This window comes from Osmerus mordax, chromosome 17, assembly GCF_038355195.1.
Source record: "Osmerus mordax isolate fOsmMor3 chromosome 17, fOsmMor3.pri, whole genome shotgun sequence".
NCBI classification, from domain to species: Eukaryota; Metazoa; Chordata; class Actinopteri; order Osmeriformes; family Osmeridae; genus Osmerus; species Osmerus mordax.
The window spans coordinates 10784069-10804922 of NC_090066.1; the positions used below are offsets into that span (position 1 = coordinate 10784069).

At 47.6% G+C, this 20854-nt stretch overlaps 1 protein-coding gene and 1 pseudogene across 1 annotated transcript in view; one reads left to right on the forward strand and one right to left on the reverse strand.

Annotated features, from left to right (window-relative positions):
• Window positions 1-20854, forward strand: part of bltp3b (bridge-like lipid transfer protein family member 3B) — a 37537-nt gene that overhangs the window by 4748 nt on the left and 11935 nt on the right. Inside the window, 11 exon segments of the mRNA XM_067254091.1 lie at window positions 7087-7249; window positions 8652-8690; window positions 13991-14082; window positions 14392-14581; window positions 14763-14903; window positions 15755-15922; window positions 16716-16896; window positions 17094-17177; window positions 17667-17822; window positions 18603-18712; window positions 18823-18964. Coding sequence (XP_067110192.1) covers window positions 7087-7249; window positions 8652-8690; window positions 13991-14082; window positions 14392-14581; window positions 14763-14903; window positions 15755-15922; window positions 16716-16896; window positions 17094-17177; window positions 17667-17822; window positions 18603-18712; window positions 18823-18964 — 1466 coding nt within the window.
• Window positions 9356-9888, reverse strand: LOC136960420 (complement C1q-like protein 2; annotated as a pseudogene).

Genomic DNA, 20854 nt, shown 5'->3' on the forward strand with positions numbered 1-20854 from the left:
TTCTTTTGGACTTGTTGGGTGTGCTTTGCCTTCGGCAAGGGCACAACCTTTGTTCTCTCACATATATATTATTATTTTTTTTATTTCTTTTTGCCCCCCTAAAACTCAGTCATTATTTGGCCTACATAGACAACCTAGGTGTCAAAAGTTTCTTCTTGGTAGCGATTGAGTTGCTTGTATTTTTATTTACACTCCGTTGCACAGTTTAGGAGGTTACAACGTTTTTGTGGCAAAAAGTGTCTTCTGTCGGCGAAGGGTAGCAGTGCTAGTCTACGTCACTACGTCAGCACACGTTAGCAACGACGCATGGATACAACGTGATAGAGACGTTCTAGCACGCAAATTGGAGCTTGGATTATGAGTGAAAAATGCCAACCCCCAAAATTACCAACCATTGGGTTTTGTTGAGAAAGCAATTTCGAGTGGAACTGCAATCTAGGATTTTTTATTTAGGTCGTGAAAGTCTTTGTAATTTGAGCGAGTGCGGTTCGCCCGTGAGACTGCTCAGGCGGCAGCCATGCAATCGTCATCGTAGTTTAGTATTTTCGTAATTTTATAGTTTGGTCAATTCTACACCAAAAAACAGAAGGAGGGCAATGTTATGACGATATGACTATTGTGAAGACAGCCAGATGGTGAGATTTTAATGTAGGTTGCTGTAAAAACTTTGATTGGTTTGCTACGTGAGAGCCCCGTCAGCCTCCGTTGACGATTGCGTCAGCTGTTGTCGATCTCTGATGAGTATTTTCTTAATTTCGTACCAGGGTCAATTCTACATAAAAAAATCAGAAGGAGGGCAGTGTTTTAAAGATAAGACGATTGCGAAGATAGCCAGCGGGTCAGCATATTTTTGTGATTTGTGTAAAACTTGGAATTTGAGTGACACCGCGGCTTGTTTTGACGTTAGCCTCAGTCAGACTCGGCTCGCCCACTGGCAGTGTGTAGTAGTACTGTCTTCAATGCCACAGCTAAACTCTATGTCAAAAGAAACTTTCTCATTACCGGCGCATTCAAACAATCAGTGAACTGTGGAGCAACAGCAGCTAGCTTGCCTCTAGCAAACTTATTTTGAAGTAGCCATTTCCCCCTACATTCATGTCAAACTTATTTACGTTTTGGGGGGCCGGCATATTTTCAGTAAGCAGACGGTACAGTACTGTTTGAATCGCGATTCCATACTGCCAGTGACAACGTTGTTACAGTAGCTTGTTTCAAAGGGGGTTCGCAGCTGTTTCAAAGGGTGTTCTTAATGAAATATGCAATATGAGTAGGCTAAATGCTTGAAAATATCACTACAAGGGAAAAACTTGCAACACCTGCAACCGACGCAAGCAAGCACACCCTACAATTTCCCCAGAAATTGTACCCTCTCTAGTTTAATTTGAGATGGTGTCGAGCAGCAAGGCTTGTTTACTGCCTGTGTGTATGCTAGCACTGTGTGTTGTCAACTCCAGACAGGCGTAAATAATCAGTGACCAGGCTTATTCATTTAGGTATGGATTTAGGGAGCCCTTGTCAAAGAGAATGCAGGTGTGTCTGCATTTGTTTGTGAGTCATGTTAGGGTCTCTGGTTGGCCCACACGTTTGTATTGCAGGTGTTTCATTTGTGTGTTAGTTTAATTGTTCTCATTTTAAATTGTGTAGATTTTCCATGTTGAACGAACAAGATTTTCCTGCATGTTTCAAGTAGGCCAATAGTCTCTAGATTATGAAATGTGTGTAAGAAAGTGGTTAGTAATTTTGATTCGACTCGATTATTCTAGAGCATTCCCCTGGCATATTTAACACTGTAGCCCAGTCATCTAATTGAGAGCCACTGGCTTCCCTCAATCCTGCTTCCTCAATCCCTGGATGTAAACGAATGAGCTTCACTTGAGTTCGCTAACCTGCTTGATGATATTTGATCACAAACTCACTCATGTCCTATTAGAAGCACCTTCTACCGTAATCAATGTATCTATCCAGCCAGAATTTCAGTGACCGTTAATGTAATAATTTTTGTATGTTTTGATGTTCTAACTATATCTAATTTGGGACTTCTTGACTAAAGGGGTTGTCTAAATAGGTAGACTAATTTGGCCGTCAAATTATTTTGCTGATTTTTGTAACTTTGTCTTATAGTGAAAATGCCACTCCACCATAAAGTCAACTTCTTTGAAAAACATGTCGGTGACCAGACTCCACCTACTGTATAACATATTTTCTATCCAACTTTATTATACTTTAGTCTCATGCTTACTAAATTACGCTTAAATGTGACACTGTCACTGTAATTGCTGACTCATCAGCTTGTCTCCTCTATGACCTAAGACATACGTGTCCTTCCTTCCAACTGCTGCCGGGGCACAGTCAGGAGGGTTTTAAGGTCCTGGCTGTCTCTGTCTACTCCTTGTGCTGAAGAAAAAAAGAAAAAAAAACGTATTTCCAGAAAGCACATTCTTGCTGGCCCACTTTGGAGTGCTCTCCTAGCACTCTTTTCCCCACAAAGCCTTTGCTTTCTCTCTCTTTCTCTCTCTCTTTCCTTCTTTCTTTATTTCTCTCGCTCTTTCTATCTCTTCATTCCTCCTCCCTCTCTTTGTATCCTTGCCCCTGTTCCTGTTCTCTATTCTCTGCTGCCCGCAAACATTCTCAGTATTTCTTTCACTTTTTCCTTTGTTTTCCTCCATTTCGTTCTGTCTCTCTCTCACTCCCTCACCCCATGGATCACTCTCTTGTTGTTGTTTGCCTCACGAGTATCTGACTGGGATTTCAGAGCGGATCACATCAGAGCAGTGAGATTGTGTTGTTTCTGGTGAGGTCTCTCTCTGTCTCTGTCTCTATCTCTCTTTCCCTCTGTCTCTGTCTCTCTCTCTCCCTGTCTCTTTGTCTCTCTTTGTCTCTCTTTGTCTCTCTTTGTCTCTCTTTGTCTCTCTTTGTCTCTCTTTGTCTCTCTTTGTCTCTCTTTGTCTCTCTTTGTCTCTCTCTCTCTCTCTCTCTCTCTCTCTCTCTCTCTCTCTCTCTCTCTCTCTCTCTCTGTCTCTCTCTGTCTCTCTCTGTCTCTTTCTGTCTCTCTCTGTGTCTCTGACTTGCCAGCTACCATATGAGGTCACCATCCCAGATTGTAGTGGAGTGGGTTTGTCCAGGCAAGTTATTTGTCATGGCAAAGTTACAAGAGGAAAAGAGAGGGAGGGAGGGACGGAGAGAGGGAGACAGACAGAAAGACAGACAGACAGAGAGATGGAGAAGAGGGAGAGACAGACAGACGGGGGAACAGGAGAGAGACAGACAGACAGGCAGACGGGGGAGAGGGAGAGCGAAAGAGGGGAGCTGTATCTGGAGAAGTTGACATTTGATCAGACCGTGAGCTTGGAAATAATGAATATTTAACTGAGCGCTGGACTACTGACTGTGTTTGCTTACGCAGTGTAGAATTTACCCTGACGTCTGCTGTGTGAGCGTGTGCTTATGCATCTGTATACCGGGGTGTGTGTGTGTGTGGGTGTGTGCAAGTGTGTTTGTCTTGTACGTTCACCCTGGCCCTCTGCTCCGCATGCTGGGATGAAAGTCTCTGACTTCTGCCACCTCTGAATAATTAACTATGAGAGAGAGAAAGATAGCTGGAGAGAGACACAGGAAATGCATAGAGAGACAGACGCATACAGAGCGAGACACACACACAGAGAAAGAGAGATGCTGAGAGAGACATGAATGCTGAGAGAGCTACAGACACCCAATATACTTGTAGAGACGTGCTTGGAGAGAGGTAAGAGGAACAGAGACAGTGACAGTTGCAAAGAGGAAGATGCAGAAAGAGAAACAGATCTTGAGAGAGGCCTACAGAGTCTACAGATATTTTTTAGGGGGCAATTTTTGCTAGCCTGGTCCTAACCAAACTCTCATACATTTAATTTGTACAGATAGTCTGGGATCCAGACAAGCGTTGACTTCCTTGTAGGCGGGTACTCTGTTGAAGTTTTGAACTATTGGATCTGCCCAGAGCCACTCTGGATCTGCCATAACCAATTGCTAGCGTTCGCCTTAGCCAACTCTTTCACCACTACTGTAACGGAGCTGGCTGCCGTAGCTGGAAAATCAAACATTTTCCGAACCCCGTGGGGAGGAAGGCCACAACATCATGGCCACCAACAAAACTCAGAAAAGATTGTTCTTGCTCTGGATATTCGGCAGCGTTGACACAACGGACCGAATAGCTTTGCTCGCATTTTTCTCCGCCGCCATTACTGAACTACAACTCAAACTAGCACATAACATCAACGTCATCGTTCTCAGCCATTCCCTCTGTTCGCTGATTGGACCTACACATTTTTTTCTCTCCAAAAAACGACTAATACACCGAAATCCCAGACCTAGTACAGAAGCAAAATGAAAATTGAGCGGAAGTACGTAGGAGGGCAGAGCCAGGTTACATTTTTGCCCCCACTGACTGAAATCCAGGGGCATTGAAAAAAAATTGGGGGAACTTTTTGAAACTTGTGAAACAACATTTAACCTTTGTTCAAGATTATAAATATACTTATTTAGGATTGCAGTATGAGCAATTGTCATCAAATGGCAATAATATGACTATTAAGCAGTAGTCTACAGATTCAAAGTGTTTTCTTAGATTTCTTTTAACAAAAAACTGAAAACACAAGTCAGACCATCATATTCAATTGTATTCTTATTTCTTTGTGGTTATTAATTGTTATTCTTACATTTATTTGTATTCATTTTTCAACTTTTTTTTTCAACTGCACACAACTTTACCCAAATAAAGAATTGGTTGTCAACCACAAGATGGCAGTTACTTATGAGGATGGGGGGAAAATCATTCCCTGACTGCACTTTGTCTAACGTTAGCTAAGTTAGCTAGGCTAACTTGCAAGCAAGCCTTTGTGACTAACGCACTATCAGAGCTAGCTAACAGCTTACTAACGTTAAACTAGCTAAAGCGAACTAAATAATTTACAAATAATTATTAATAGTTATCACCGTAGGCGATGGCGTGTTGCTTGGTCGCTGGTGACGAAAGGCCACGTATTTCTTAATGTTTTTGTTTAACTAGTCAGCAGAAGAATTCGCCTGTGCCGGATTGACTTTGGCAACTCGTCGTCCACAAGTTCGACATGCTTTGCAAAAAAATCTGGTATTTTTCTCGTCGTCGTCTCCATCCACCCCAAGCCAATCTCGCTTCAATTTTTTGATGGTCGCTGAGTGAGTGAATTTCATCTTTAGAATCGGAGATGGTGACGGAGACTGTGTTTGCTGATTCCTCATTTCTCCTCACACTCGCAGTCACTCACAGGTCTGATAAAGAAGCGCTACATTTTTTCAAGTTAAATTATTATTATTATTTGAGGAAATTATGGGGGCATTTTTTGCCCCTCTCCTAGTGATATAAGGGGCAAAATTATATTTCTTAGGGGCAGTTTTGCCCTTGCCCTCGTGTATTTCCGAAACTGTACAGAGTGATAGAGAGCCATAGAGAGAGGGTGAGAAGAGGGGATAGAGTGAAGGTAATGAATAACAATTAGCCTTTATCCCTGGGCTTGTCACCTCCAGGTTAGCAGGTCATCATCCCTGGGCTTGTCACCTCCAGGTTAGCAGGTCATCATCCCTGGGCTTGTCGTCTCCAGGTTAGCAGGTCATCATCCCTGGGCTTGTCGTCTCAAGGTTAGCAGGTCATCATCCCTGGGCTTGTCGTCTCAAGGTTAGCAGGTCATCATCCCTGGGCTTGTCGTTTCCAGGTTAGCAGGTCATCATCCCTGGGCTTGTCGTCTCCAGGTTAGCAGCAGCGGCATGAATCATCTATTCAGCTTGTTGATGTTATTTAAGGGCTGTCTATCCAGTTGAGCCCTGAACATTGATTTGATTTTGAAACTGGATGTGTCTGCATCTCAGATTAGCAAAATAAAGAGATTACCGCGGTGTCCTCATGGCAGTGTAAAAGGTTGCGTGTGTGCGCCTGTGTTTTTAGTGTATCAGTCTCTTTTCAAACCACAGGAGTTAAAGTAGCTTCAGAGGGGAGAGCAGGTGACTCCTGGAACTGGTTGCAATCACACCCCAGCAGATGGGAGTTTTACCTAAGGGAAGGGGACGTCTGCCAAGACGGAGCCAAATGCAGGCTGGGTATTATGGATTGATTATGCATTTTCCGGAGTATAGCCATCTGCTTCTCTCTCTCACACACACACACACACACACACTGTGTAATAATATAGCATAAGCCTGTGCAACCGAAATACGTCTACACATATAGGATCTGCGTCGTCTGCTGGGCCGGTGAGCAGTGAACTACCTGGAAACTGACTGGGTCAGTGAACCCTCTGGTATGTAGATAGAGGCTATTCTGCTAACTATTAACTAAATAAGAACAGGGGTTATAGACACTGATCTTTGACCTGGAGTTTTGGTGATGACACATACACTTAGATACAGAGTGGACACGTATACACAGACAAACATACATGCACCCTTACCGGTAAGTCGTGATGCAAATTCATAGATAGTCAAACACACACCCCTCTCCTGTAGTTGATTAACTAATTGGGAAAACTTGGGGTGAACATCGCACTGAAATGTAGAAGTACATGGACACACACACACAAACACCCTGCCATGTCACATCTGCTACCAGTTGGGATCCTCACTCATGTCCTACATGGTTCCCTCATACGACAATAACAGAAACATTCAACAGAAACATATAATTTAGTAGACCAAGGCCTGGCCTCTCTCTATGTTTCCTTCTGTCTCACCCCTCTATCCTGCTGCCTACATCTTTTCTTTTTTTCTCTTCCCACCCTTTTCTCTCCCTCACTTTCGCTGTAATAACTTGGTGAGCTGTTCTGCAGGGTGTGTGGGTGCGTGCTGTATTTTGGTGATTTCTCAACGGCTTTTACTCAGGCTCACTCTGTGCAGCCTCAAAACGGTTATCTACCCCCCAACAGCCCCCGTTCTCCTTCCCTCCTCCACCCGGTGACTTTCACAGCAAGAACCACAGGACCATAAATGAACAAAAAGAGATAAATCTCCCCTTTCACTTTCTCTCCTCCGTCACCCCTCTATCTACCCCCCCCCCCTCTTCCCCCCCACTTCTCCATGCAGGTTTGCCAAGAACCTGTCCCCAGACAAGATCAATCTGAGCACGCTGAAAGGCGAAGGCCAGCTCACCAACCTGGAGCTGGATGAGGAGGTCCTGCAGAGCCTGCTGGACCTGCCCACTTGGCTTGCCATCAACAGGGTGGAGTGCAACAAGGCCGCCATCCGGGTAACATGTGCAGGCATACACACACACACACAGTCTCGTGCACAGACACACCCGCATCATTTGATTGAAAATTGGTGATATGATGACATTCTTGTTGTAACGGATTTCCTGAAATTCAGCAGTTTTGCAACGTTTTAAAAGTGTATTCACAAATGTAATCCCATTTTTGGAAGGTCATTTTAGGACCGCTGTTCTGCCTGAGTCTGCACATTCAGTGCCTCCCCTGTTTGATGTACCCTATGTTGGCTTTTTTTATTTGTATTTCAGCTATCTTGCATCTATGTCTTGCATCAAAACCAGTTGACAAAAAAAGTTGAAGTCCACACAGTCACTTAACATTTGATTCATTAGGCTATGCTAAATGAACAAGAACACCCTTCTCTTCAAAGCCCTATCTGGCTCACACACACACACACACACACACGACCAACTGCACCAGCATTGCACCACACACAATTCCAGAGCACAACATCATTGAGTCACTGCAACACACTGCAATCTAGGCTGTTCTATAGAGTGAAAGGATGTGTGTGTGAGCCAGGTAGGGCTCTGAAGAGATTGTTCATTTAGCGTAGCCAAACAAATGAAATGTTAAGTGAATGTGGGCCCTTGTTGCTCAGGCGTACAGCGCTAGCCACATCCTCCTTTTCTGTCCATTCTCACCAATGCTGACAGCCTTAATAAGCATCACTCTGTCTTCTCTGACTTCCACCACTCCCCCTGCTCTCTATCTCTCTTTCTCACTCTCTCTCTCTTTCTACATTTGAATGTGTATATCCTAATGCACCATGTTGATAGTCATGTGGACTCCCTGTCAGATATTTTCCATGAATAGAACTATTAAGCCTTTACTAATTCTATGAGCTCCCCAAATCGCAGTGTTCAAGTTCCCGGTTTGCTTCTAGAAGCGGGGAATAAAACCCACTAAACATCCCTAAATCTGTCATTGGTTTTGAGTATGGGCTGTTTAATTGGACATGGACATGAGTAAGAGGCTCTCTGAACAGGATTAATAGACTTTGGAGCTGAGGTGAATGAAGTGGCTTAGCCTGCTGGGAGTGTACATGTTTATTTCCTCTGAGGTTCTACCCTGGCTCCCTTGGAGTACCCGCTATTCTGAGTTGATTTAATGCATGCCCACTTGGTTTGGCTACGTAATACTTGGATTGGAATACCTTACTCTGGACTCATTGGAATAATAATCCCCTGTTAAGCAATTATATTCATGTAAAAAGCACCTTAAAAATAAAGATTTATTGGAGAGAAAACAAAACTTCCCCTGTTCTGATGTTTGACTGCGTTGCAATGGTTTGGGGCATAACAGGGCTGTGTTTGGCCCAGTTGAGATTGTCTGAGATGGACGTAGTCATGGCTTACCCAAATTATTTTAAATTTTGAACAGATTCCATGGACCAAGCTGAAGACTCACCCCATTTCTCTGGTAAGCATTTGTTTGTAAACCATTCCAATGCTAAGTTGTTGATTAAATCGTAAAGGCATCTTCAGTGCGTCTTCTTTAACCCTTGTGCTGCCTTCGGGTCACATGACCCAAAGGTTCATAACGAACCATCGTTGTGTTTACCCAATTTTACCCCCCCCCCCCCAACGGTTAAAAGAAATTGCTTCACTTTGTTTTTGTATGCGGTAAATTTGTCGCACTACGACGGTGGGTCACAATGACTGATTGGTCTGAATGACCCGAAGATAACACAAGGGTTAAAAGTGATTACTTGTGTAAACTTGTCCTACTTCACAAATAACTACCACAAATGACAGGTTATGGCTAAACCATGGCTGGGAATAAGATGTGATGGGTACATGCTGCTAAATAAGACTAGGACTAGAAAGTCTTTACAAAAGAATCTGGGAGTACATACAGCATAATAGAAAGAGGTGATTCAGTTTTGATCAGTGAAAGCCTGTGAGCAATAGATAATCTAAGCTAACATTCAGTGACAAAAACAGTTGTGCCATTTCACGATTTTAATCATCAAAACAAGGCTCTAACGATACTCTACTTAAGGCCTAACTTTACTAGCGCAAACATGCGAGTGATACTAGAGATACAATTTTAGCCGAGTCAGTTACTTTTTTGAATGTGCCTCATTACAAGGTGAACAAAAGGAACCCGCTGAAGGTGTTATAATGGTTGCCATCATCATAGACTATCCTTCTCGCCCAAAGCTTGACATAAACACTGTCCCCGACTTCCAGCTGCACCACGACTGCGTTGCTAGCGCTGTCGTGGGAGTCCTGCTGATCCGTGTCCCAAGTAGACACCAACAGGAGTTCCCGAAATTGTTGTTGTACATGGTGTAGCGCAAGTAGTACATCCCTCTCACCATGGCTGTGAACGAGCCTGTGGCAGGGTTGTAGCAGTTACCCGAGTTGGAGAAGACCTTCTCGTACTTCATGATGCTGTCCTGCTCAAATGGGCCCGTGTTCGCATAGCCGGATGTTCTGAGGGCGGCGGAGAACGCTACTCTGGACCGTTCCAGAACTTCCTTCAATGCTGTCAGCTGCTGCTCCTGAGCTTGGTTGACGCGGCCCAACTCTTCGACCTGGCTCACCATTGTTAGTAGCTTGGCTTCCACGGATCCCAGTCTCTCCTTCATGGCTCCGTGTTCGCTGAGGACCATGCAGGCTTCAGGCTGACAGGGACAGATCGCTCCAGGCCCTTGGTTCACTTCTTCACCCAATGTAGTTCATCTAGATAACATAAATCATAAAACCCACTATACAACAGTTCAGGGACGTTTGATATCAGCTTTCAGTGTTTCCCACAGATTAGAAAGCATTTCTTTTGGCTGTTTCGCCACCGGTGCTGCATAAACTCGACCACACCTATCAGGTGCGTTTGACATCGGCTGCGGCTGCATGAAACAACCAGCGAGAGTTGCCGCTTGCAGTCGGGGAGGAGTTATTATATTTCGGCCCTCGCGGCTACGTAAAGTCGGACCTGCTTCTCCTGGTTTGCTGCGTTGACGTCAGTTATGGCCTATCAAGCGCTGTTTGCTTACTTTATTGCTGACAAACTGCATGGTTGCGAATTTAATTGTTTTCGCATTAGAACTTGCACGAACCAGTGCACTGAAATTTGTTATTTTATGTGTGGCGGGGTTCCGACTAGCCTGGTCCTAACCAGACTCTCGTACATTTCATTTGTACAGAGAGTCTGGGACTGCTCCATTGACTAGCGTTAAAGGTCCTGTAAAGTAAATTCCATGTTTTGCTTCTAAGTACATTATATACGTGTGAAATTAGTTCCTGAAAGCATGTGCAAAGCGCTAAAACTTTGTCACACTGAAATGTGGACAAACGGAGCATGGAGAGGGAACGGAGGGCACGGAGAGGGAATTCCTCGTCGGAGAGGGCGTTCCCTGTGTCCGTCTCCGTAAAAACGGAGAAGTATAAATCGGCCTTAAGGCGAATGCTAGCGATTGGTTATGGCAGATCCAGAGTGGCTCTGGGCAGATCCAATAGTTTTAAACTTCAACAGAGTACCCGACTTCAAGGAAGTTAAAGATCCTTTAAAGTGGACCTGGAAATGAGTTTTAAGTTCGCCACACCACAGAATACTGTGTTATTAACTACCCATCCAAATTCGAATGAAAAAATCACACCGACAAGTATGTTAAATTAGGCTTTGAAATCGTGAAAAATCAGCAGTCTTCTCTGAAATGTGGAGTTAGGGTTAGTGCAACGTTTTTTTGTAAGTCGTCCTCGTCGAGTGTTTATTTACCTAGGTTATCGAGAAGTCGGAGCAAATTTACAAATTAGCCGTTTCATCAATAAAATACGCACATTTTCAGCAACTACACTACCCAATTCTCGTCACATTTTAATTCAGATGCTGATTTACATGTACTGTTTAGCTGAAATATGAATTGTAAAAACTTAAAGCAATGGCGGTCAAAGGATTATGTTTGTTCTGTTTATCACAGCAACCCCGCCCCTGACGCAAGCGGTTCTTAATACGGACCAATCACAGCCAAGGGGTATCCGTAAAATGACGGACGGACAGACGGATAGTCAGGAAAATCAGTAGGTGCACGTAGAGCTCTCCGAGGGGCTCAAAAGGGCACGGAGAGGGAATTCCACGTCGGAGAAGGCGTTCCCTGTATAAATCGGCCTTAAGGCGAATGCTAGCGATTGGTTATGGCAGATCCAGAGTGGCTCTGCGCAGATCCAATAGTTTTAAACTTCAACAGAGTACCCGCCTTCAAGGAAGTTAAAGATCCTGGAAATGAGTTTTAAGTTCGCCACACCACAGAATAATGTGTTATTAACTACCCATCCAAATTAGAATGAAAAAATAACACCGACAAGTATGTTAAATTAGGCTTTGAAATCGTGAAAAAATCAGCAGTTTTCTCTTCTTGAGACTGGGGGGGCGTGTCGCCTGAAGGAGCTGAAGCTCCGCCCCTCGCTGCCTAGTGCCTACGTCCGACCCAGATAATGGACGCTATGTCAAGCCGAACAAAACCGTATAGAATTAGAATTTATTTGTTCAATGAGTGAAACATACAGATGCATATAAATGAAATGTTCCCCTGAGCTGTAAAAGTAAAAATGGACACCAGAGACAGCAGACAGTGAGCTCTCCAACTAGGCTCCTTCTCACACATTAGCTACCATTTCACCAAAATACCATCATTCTACACCGAGTACCCTAATATCAAGTTAGCGGTTTGCACTAATTATAGCAGAGATACCTCTGGAAAAGTTATCTAGTATAATTATAACAAGCACACAGAACTGAGTGATGAACTGCTGGCGGCGGTGGATGGTCCAGGTGCGACCGGAGGATGAACGGCCGGGGGGGCTATGCTCGGTATGGCTCCGCGCTGCAAGAGAAGCCATGTGTTGGTGAACCCCGTCTGTGTCTGGTCCATGTTAAAACTGTCCGCCGTGAAATGGTCAGTGGCGCAGAGGCGGCTGTTGGAGTTTATCCGAAGCTTTCCATGAGCGTGGCTCTTCACAACATCTATCCACCTTTTTTTCCTTTCATTATCAACAGGGAACTTACAGTAAATGGCGTTGCAGCGCAGCTGGAGTTCTTGCATCCAGGGAAGAGGCAGTTGCGGGTGGTGGGAGACATCCTGAAGCTAGCTAGCTAGCTGATGTAAGCTACAATAACAGTACAGCAGGAGGAGCCATTCAGTGATCTGACGTAGATGGGGCGAAATGACGTAGATAGGGCATTTTTTGACTCCACCCATTAAAACCTGATCTGAAAACGGAAGAAAAACTGTTCGTCGGTCTAACTCCACATTTCAGTGCGAAAAAGTTTTAGCGCTTTGCACATGCTTTCAGGAACTCATTTCACACATATATAATGTACTTAGAAGCAAAACATGGAATTTACTTTACAGGATCTTTAAAGAAGCACCGCATCAGCCGTGGGTTACCTAAAAGCTCCTGGGTCCTAAAGCTACCCGGTTACATATGTATTGGGCTAAATTAAACTTTCTCCAATCTGCAGATTGATTATACAACCAGAACTCAACTAAACTTAGTCTTTCTGTTAGTGAAGAGGCGGACGAAAGCACTTTCTTCAACAATAGTAGGCTATCGCAGTCTGTCAATAAAGGCAAATATGTAATTCAATTAAATCTAGATTTGAGCATTGGCGAAACTGAAGGTGTTAGAATAAATACAAAACACGCGTCAAAGTTGTCGTGTTTGAGTCTAGCCAATCATGAAATAGCTGTGTCGTCATTAGAACCTGTGCATTTGCTCTTGAGAAAATGTTCTGAAATCGATCTCACGGTACTTTGATGGCATACGTCACAGTGACCTAGCCTCAGCGCCTTCTCAAGTCGGACAAAAAGTATAACCAGAATTCACTGCTGAGAATGCCATTGTCTGCTTCAAGTCAGCCGGGCTGCAGGCGGCTGCAGGCGACGCCGGCGCTGCATGAAGTCGAACACACATTGTTCCAGCCAAATGAAATGACCCCCCCCCCCCCCCCCCGCCACCACAAATTGCTTTCTATTAGCCTGAAACACTGAAAGCTGATATCAAACTTGCGTCCCTGAACTGTTGAATAGTGGGTTAAGCAAGGGGAGTTTCTATAGCTGAGTCGTGCATTGTGCGCAGCAAGCTTGGAAGAAAAAAAGGGATATGAATAGGGGCCTGTGCCCCAGTAGTTTTATGTCTAACAATGCCCCTGGGTTGAATCGCAAAAGATAGATTAAATTGCTTACAGGAAAAACAAAGATTTATTGCAGTTTTGCTTTTCATTCAGCTGCACCCATTCTTCTTTCTCGAGTTTGCTGTTGTAAGCAGATTTGAAGAAAACTGATTGAGGGTGTTGACACTGCGGTGGAGTTCTTCAAAGGAGCATCAATCCCCTGGGCATGGATGAACACCTTTCAAGTTACTCACTCACGTGAAATTGTTAATAAAAACAGGACCAAGAATTCCAATGTCCCTGTACTTGTACCAGTTACAAATTGCAAAATAAATAATTTACTGAAAGCTAAATGTTCAAATGTACTAAAAGAAGGATCATCCTTTTCCCAAAAGCATGCTGTCCTCAAGTCTTACTAAGCCTCAGTAGATCTGTATGGAAGAACAGTATCCAGTAGGATTAACACAAAAAATCGACTCAAATATGATTCTGTGTGAGTGTTTGTTAGCATGTTAGCAATAAGTCGATGACATGCAGCAGAGACCTGGAAAACTGCAGCGTGTTAGTGAAATGTGTTTTATTCCTGTCATGGGTCTGTTTCTCAGACTCTGGACAAGGTGGTGATGGAGATGAGTACCTGCGACGAGCCCCGCCCCCCCAATGGCCCATCTCCAATAGCAACCGCCTCGGGGCAAAGGTGGGTGCTGACTCTCCCAACCAGAAGCAGAGTGGTGGTTCAGAGCGGACCTTATCTGTCAGAGCAAACACCCGCTTGTTTGTTAATGGCCCTGATTCGTTAATAACTGGGATTTTTGCCTCCCAATCTCACGTTCTCTCCTTCTACTTTCTCTCCTCTCTCTACCACCCCGCTCCACCCACCCATCCACCACCCACCCACTCACTCACCCCCCCCTCAAACCCCCACTCTACTCTCCCTCTCCTCCCAAACCCCCACTCTAATCTCTCACCCCCTCCTAAACCCCCACTCTCCCTCTCCCCATCTCAGTGAGTATGGCTTTGCTGAGAAGGTGGTGGAGGGGATGTCCCTGTCTATAAACTCCATCGTGATCCGGATCAGCGCCAAGGCCTTCAACGCCTCCTTCGAGCTCTCCCAGCTACAGGTCTACAGCGTCAACACTAGCTGGAGCGCCAGCGACCTGAAGTTCACCCGCATCCAGGACCCCCAGAGAGGAGAGGTACACAAACACACTCACATTTACACACGCACGCACACACACACACACGTGTAGCTTGAGCTTCACCCGCAGGGTGGTGGGCAACCGAATACAAGAAATGTAAATGTCCACACACAGACCGGAGAAGGGCAGTCACAGCTTGTCGTGACTGATGCCTTGAGTGTTTGCGTGTGCCCGCCAGATCCTGACCTTCAAGGAGATCAGCTGGCAGATGATCCGCATAGAGGCGGACGCCATCCAGAGCGGCGAGCACGAGGTGCTCAGTGCCCCCATACGCCTCATCACCAACCAGTCCAAGATCAGGGTCACTCTGAAGAGACGGGTGAGACGCACGCATGCACACACCAAACACATATACACACACCACACACAGCACACGTACGCACACACCAAACACATATACACACACAGCACACGTGCACACACACACACACACCAAACACATATACACACACAGCACACGTGCACACACACACCAAACACATATACACACACACCCAGCACACACCAAACACATATACACACACACACACACCATGCACACACCAAATACACGTGCACATGCACACACACACCAAACACCAACACGAAACACGATGAATGTGTGTGGGCCAACAGCTTGGAAAGATGGCTTTTGTAAACAATGATCAGTATCTACCATACACACACCAGCAGGCCTTGAGGAGTGTGTGTTGGAACAAAGGATTACTGTGTGTGTGTGTATGTGTGTCAGATGTGCGTGCACGGGTCTGCTTGCATGTGGGTGTGAATACGTACAAAGGGTACTATGAATCTGAATATGGCCTTTCAACACGGACACACTCACTTCTCATCAGAATAATCAGAGATTAACTAGAGCCAACACCATTATGCTGCCCCCCAATTGACTTAAAACATGTTTGTTTATATGCAGATGAGTTTCCCGACAACGCGTGTGTTTGTGTGCGTGTGTCATTGTGTAAAGGCCTATCATTTGTAACATTGTGTGTGTGTGTGTGCGCGGTCTGTGTGCACTACCAGAAAGGTGACTTAACACGGTGTGTGTGCATCTATATGTGTGTGTGCGTGTGTGTATGTGCTTGCGTGTGCGTGTGTGTGTGTGTGTGTGTGCGCCTGCGTGCTTGTGTGTATGCATGCATGCGTGTGTGTGGGGGTGTGTGTGTGTGGGAGCAGATGAAGGACTGTAACGTGGTGGCGTCCAAGCTGGTCCTGATCCTGGACGACCTGCTGTGGGTGCTGACTGACTCCCAGCTCAAAGCCATGGTGCAGTACGCCAAGTCCCTCAGCGAAGCCATGGAGCGCTCCGCCCAGCAGAGGAAGAGCATGTCCACCGAGGACCAGGTATACACACACACTCACACCCACACATACATATACACACATGCACGGCTCACGCCATGGTCCAGTATACTGACAGTCAGTCGTGCTCTCTCTTTTTGACTGAGCGTCTTTCTTTCTCTTTTCTTTCTTTCTCTCTCTCTCACTCTTTTCTCTGCCTTTATTTCCAACTCTTTCTCTCCCTTTTTCTTTACCTCCCTCCCCCTCCGCCAGTCAACACAGCTCTATTAGTGCTCTCTCTCTCACTCTCTCTATTTCACTCTACTTTCCCCCCTCCCCTCCCTATCAAGTGACTCAGTCTGTGGTTGGTCAGTTTGTCCTCGTCCCCCCCCCCCTTCAGTTCTTGACATGGTACCTGGTGCCACCTACTGGTCAGAGTAGCAGTTGCTCAGACCTTCTAGCAGGGCAGTGGGTGCTCACTGACTCCCAGCTAGGAGTCAGGCAGTCGACTTCACACCACCCAGACCTGTCCTCATGACCAGGACCTTCTGGAAGCATCTATTTCACAGCGTTCGTATGTGGCACAGCAGCTAACTGTGTAACTGTTCACTGTGTGCGTAGCACACGCACGCGTCTTGTCAATTGTTATCTTAGGTCGAACGTGGGTTGATTCATATAAAATACGTAGGCGATACAGATAGGGAGTTCCATATTGGTCTGCAGTTATGTTCGATGGTCAATTAGGAACTTTGAACATCAAAGTCTGGAGTCCAAGTCATGTTTATGTTGGGGAATTACTCGTGGCCTGTATTTACATGGTGTTACATGTGTGTTCACGTGTGTGTGTGTCCTCCAGGACTCTTCGGCACCCCCGTCGGCCCAGCAGGTGCGTACGCAGCAGGCGGCAGCGGCGGCCGACCAGGGCGCCAGCATGGCCCGGCTGTTCAGCGACAACGACGTGTGCGAGACCTCGCACCACCTCCAGATCACACACCTGGACCTGCACATCTGCGACGACATCCATGCCAAGGACAAAGGTGCACACCCCTGCACGCTGGCGGCCCGGGTTAGGGCTTCGTTCACGCCAGCAGGGCAGTCGGATGCACCACTGCACACGCGCTCTGAAGACTGAATAACATCGCCATACGTGCTATTAAAGACACAAGGGCACATTTCTAGATAGTCTTTTTTGAATGCCCTGTTTGTGTGTGTTCCTACTTCTTTCTCTGCATAGTGGTCAACAAGAGGATAACAGGAGGAGCCATGCAGCTGTCCTTCAGTCTCATCACACTGGACTACTACCCCTCCCACAGAGCAGGTAAACAACCTCCACACAACCCTCACACAACCTCCACACGACATCCAAACAACCCTCCACACAACCCTCACACAAACTCTACACAACTTCCACACAACCCTCACACAACCTCCACACTACGCAAACAACCTTCGCGCGACATCCACAACCTCTTCACAACGCTGCAGCAACATTAGTGCTAGCGCTGCGCAACTGACTACAAGTGTATGTATCTTGTATCTTGAGTTGTTCTCTGAGAAGTCTAAGATGTTGACAGCTGAGACCAAGACCTGTCCCCTGTTGCCCCCTCCTGCCCCCTGTTGCCCCCTCCTGTCCTCTGTTGCCCCCTCCTGTCCCCTGTTGCCCCCTCCTGCCCCCTGTTGCCCCCTCCTGCCCCCTGTTGCCCCCTCCTGCCCCCTGTTGCCCCCTCCTGTCCCCTGTTGCCCCCTCCTGCCCCCTGTTGCCTCCTGTTGCCCCCTCCTGCCCCCTCCTGTCCCCTCCTGTCCCCAGGTGACAGCTGTGTCCACTGGATGCACTACAGCGAGGCCACCAAGGCCAGGGAAGGCTGGGCCCGCAGTCTCCTCGAGGAGTTCAGGTCTAATGTGGAGATGCTGAAGACGGCCATGAGAGACCAGCAGGGGCCCACACACACTTCCCCCCAGCACGGTAACACACACGCGCACACACAAACCACACACACACATTCACACACACACACACAACACCTCCCCCAGCATGGTCACACACACACTCACACACACCGCACACATACACACACACCTTCCCCCAGCACGGTAACAGAAACACACACACCCACGCCACACACACCTCCCCCCCCAGCACACCACCCCCGGTAATGCACACGCACAAATGGGCATATGGCTTCACCATATTGCCCCACACCACAGGGCAGTAGCTGGGTCAGACAGCCTCATATCGGCCACCAGAATGAACAGCCACCGGTGACGTAGTAACCCTGGGTTGTGTTGTCCCTCCTCCCCCCAGCGACGTCCGCTATGGACGGTGTGTATGGTCCTCCAGGAGAGGAGGAGGAGGAGGAGGAGGAGGGAGGAGTGGATGGAGGAGGAGGAGAAGTAGAGTTTAGGGGGCTGGACACCGCTCTGCCGGGGTGGGGCACGCACACACAGAGGCAGACACGGGGGAGGGGACAGTGCTGCTGGTGCCTGGAGCCAGGTACCCACCCCTCGGTGGTGTGTGTGTGTGTGTGCGCACGCGCGGTGCGGTGGTGTACACACTTTTCTTTGGGGCGGGGGGGGGGAGGGGGGTGGGCGGTGGGGTGAGTTTTGTTTCGGTGAGATGTGGTGGACATGCGTTTCGGCTTCCTCTCATCTTTCTCCCTTGTCCTCGTTTCCTTTTTTCTCCTACTGCCACCTCCCTGTCCTCCTCCCTCCCTCTCTCTCCCCCTGCCTCCCCTCCTCCCCCCAGGTAAGATCAGCACCAGCTCCAGCTCTGCCTTCACTCCTCCTCAGCCCCCCAGGACCCAGCTCATGTCCAGCTCCATAGTCCTCAGGATAGCTGACTTCAGCATCTACCAGGTCACACACATACACACACACACACACACACACTAATAAACGCAGTAGAAATTCAAACATACGGTTTAAATAGTGCTAAATCAGTACTGTGTATGTGTGTGTGTATATAGGTTTCCACAGCAGACCAGAGGCGCTCCAGTCCCAGAACCATGGTCTCCTGTAATAAGAAGTCTCTGTACCTGCCTGCAGAGATGCCCGCCATCCACGTGGAGTTCACAGAGTACTACTTTCCCGACGGCAAAGACTACCCCAGTAAGATAAACTACGCCACCCTGCCTTCCTCAGTTCATACCCTACCCTTACAGCCCTACCCTACCCTTACAGCCATACCCTACCCTTACAGCCCTACCCTACCCTTACAGCCCTACCCTACCCTTACAGCCTTACCCTACCCTTACAGCCCTACCCTACCCTGACAGCCCTACCCTTACAGCCTTACCCTACCCTTACAGCCTTACCCTACCCTTACAGCCATACCCTACCCTTACAGCCATACCCTACCCTTACAGCCCTACCCTACCCTTACAGCCTTACCCTACCCTTACAGCCCTACCCTACCCTGACAGCCCTACCCTTACAGCCTTACCCTACCCTTACAGCCTTACCCTACCCTTACAGCCTTACCCTACCCTTACAGCCATACCCTACCCTTACAGCCATACCCTACCCTTACAGCCCTACCCTGACAGCCCTACCCTTACAGCCCTACCCTACCCTTACAGCCTTACCCTACCCTTACAGCCCTACCCTACCCTGACAGCCCTACCCTTACAGCCCTACCCTACCCTTACAGCCTTACCCTACCCTTACAGCCTTACCCTACCCTTACAGCCTTACCCTACCCTGACAGCCCTACCCTACCCTGACAGCCCTACCCTTACAGCCCTACCCTACCCTTACAGCCTTACCCTACCCTTACAGCCTTACCCTACCCTTACAGCCATACCCTACCCTGACAGCCCTACCCTACCCTTACAGCCATACCCTACCCTTACAGCCATACCCTACCCTTACAGCCCTACCCTACCCTTACAGCCTTACCCTACCCTTACAGCCCTACCCTACCCTGACAGCCCTACCCTTACAGCCTTACCCTACCCTTACAGCCTTACCCTACCCTTACAGCCTTACCCTACCCTTACAGCCATACCCTACCCTTACAGCCATACCCTACCCTTACAGCCCTACCCTGACAGCCCTACCCTTACAGCCCTACCCTACCCTTACAGCCTTACCCTACCCTTACAGCCCTACCCTACCCTGACAGCCCTACCCTTACAGCCCTACCCTACCCTTACAGCCTTACCCTACCCTTACAGCCTTACCCTACCCTTACAGCCTTACCCTACCCTGACAGCCCTACCCTACCCTGACAGCCCTACCCTTACAGCCCTACCCTACCCTTACAGCCTTACCCTACCCTTACAGCCTTACCCTACCCTTACAGCCATACCCTACCCTGACAGCCCTACCCTACCCTTACAGCCATACCCTACCCTTACAGCCATACCCTACCCTTACAGCCCTACCCTACCCTTACAGCCTTACCCTACCCTTACAGCCCTACCCTACCCTGACAGCCCTACCCTTACAGCCTTACCCTACCCTTACAGCCTTACCCTACCCTTACAGCCTTACCCTACCCTTACAGCCATACCCTACCCTTACAGCCATACCCTACCCTTACAGCCCTACCCTGACAGCCCTACCCTTACAGCCCTACCCTACCCTTACAGCCTTACCCTACCCTTACAGCCCTACCCTACCCTGACAGCCCTACCCTTACAGCCCTACCCTACCCTTACAGCCTTACCCTACCCTTACAGCCTTACCCTACCCTTACAGCCTTACCCTACCCTGACAGCCCTACCCTACCCTGACAGCCCTACCCTTACAGCCCTACCCTACCCTTACAGCCTTACCCTACCCTTACAGCCTTACCCTACCCTTACAGCCATACCCTACCCTGACAGCCCTACCCTACCCTTACAGCCTTACCCTACCCTTACAGCCCTACCCTACCCTTACAGCCTTACCCTACCCTTACAGCCCTACCCTACCCTGACAGCCCTACCCTTACAGCCCTACCCTACCTTTACAGCCTTACCCTACCCTTACAGCCTTACCCTACCCTTACAGCCA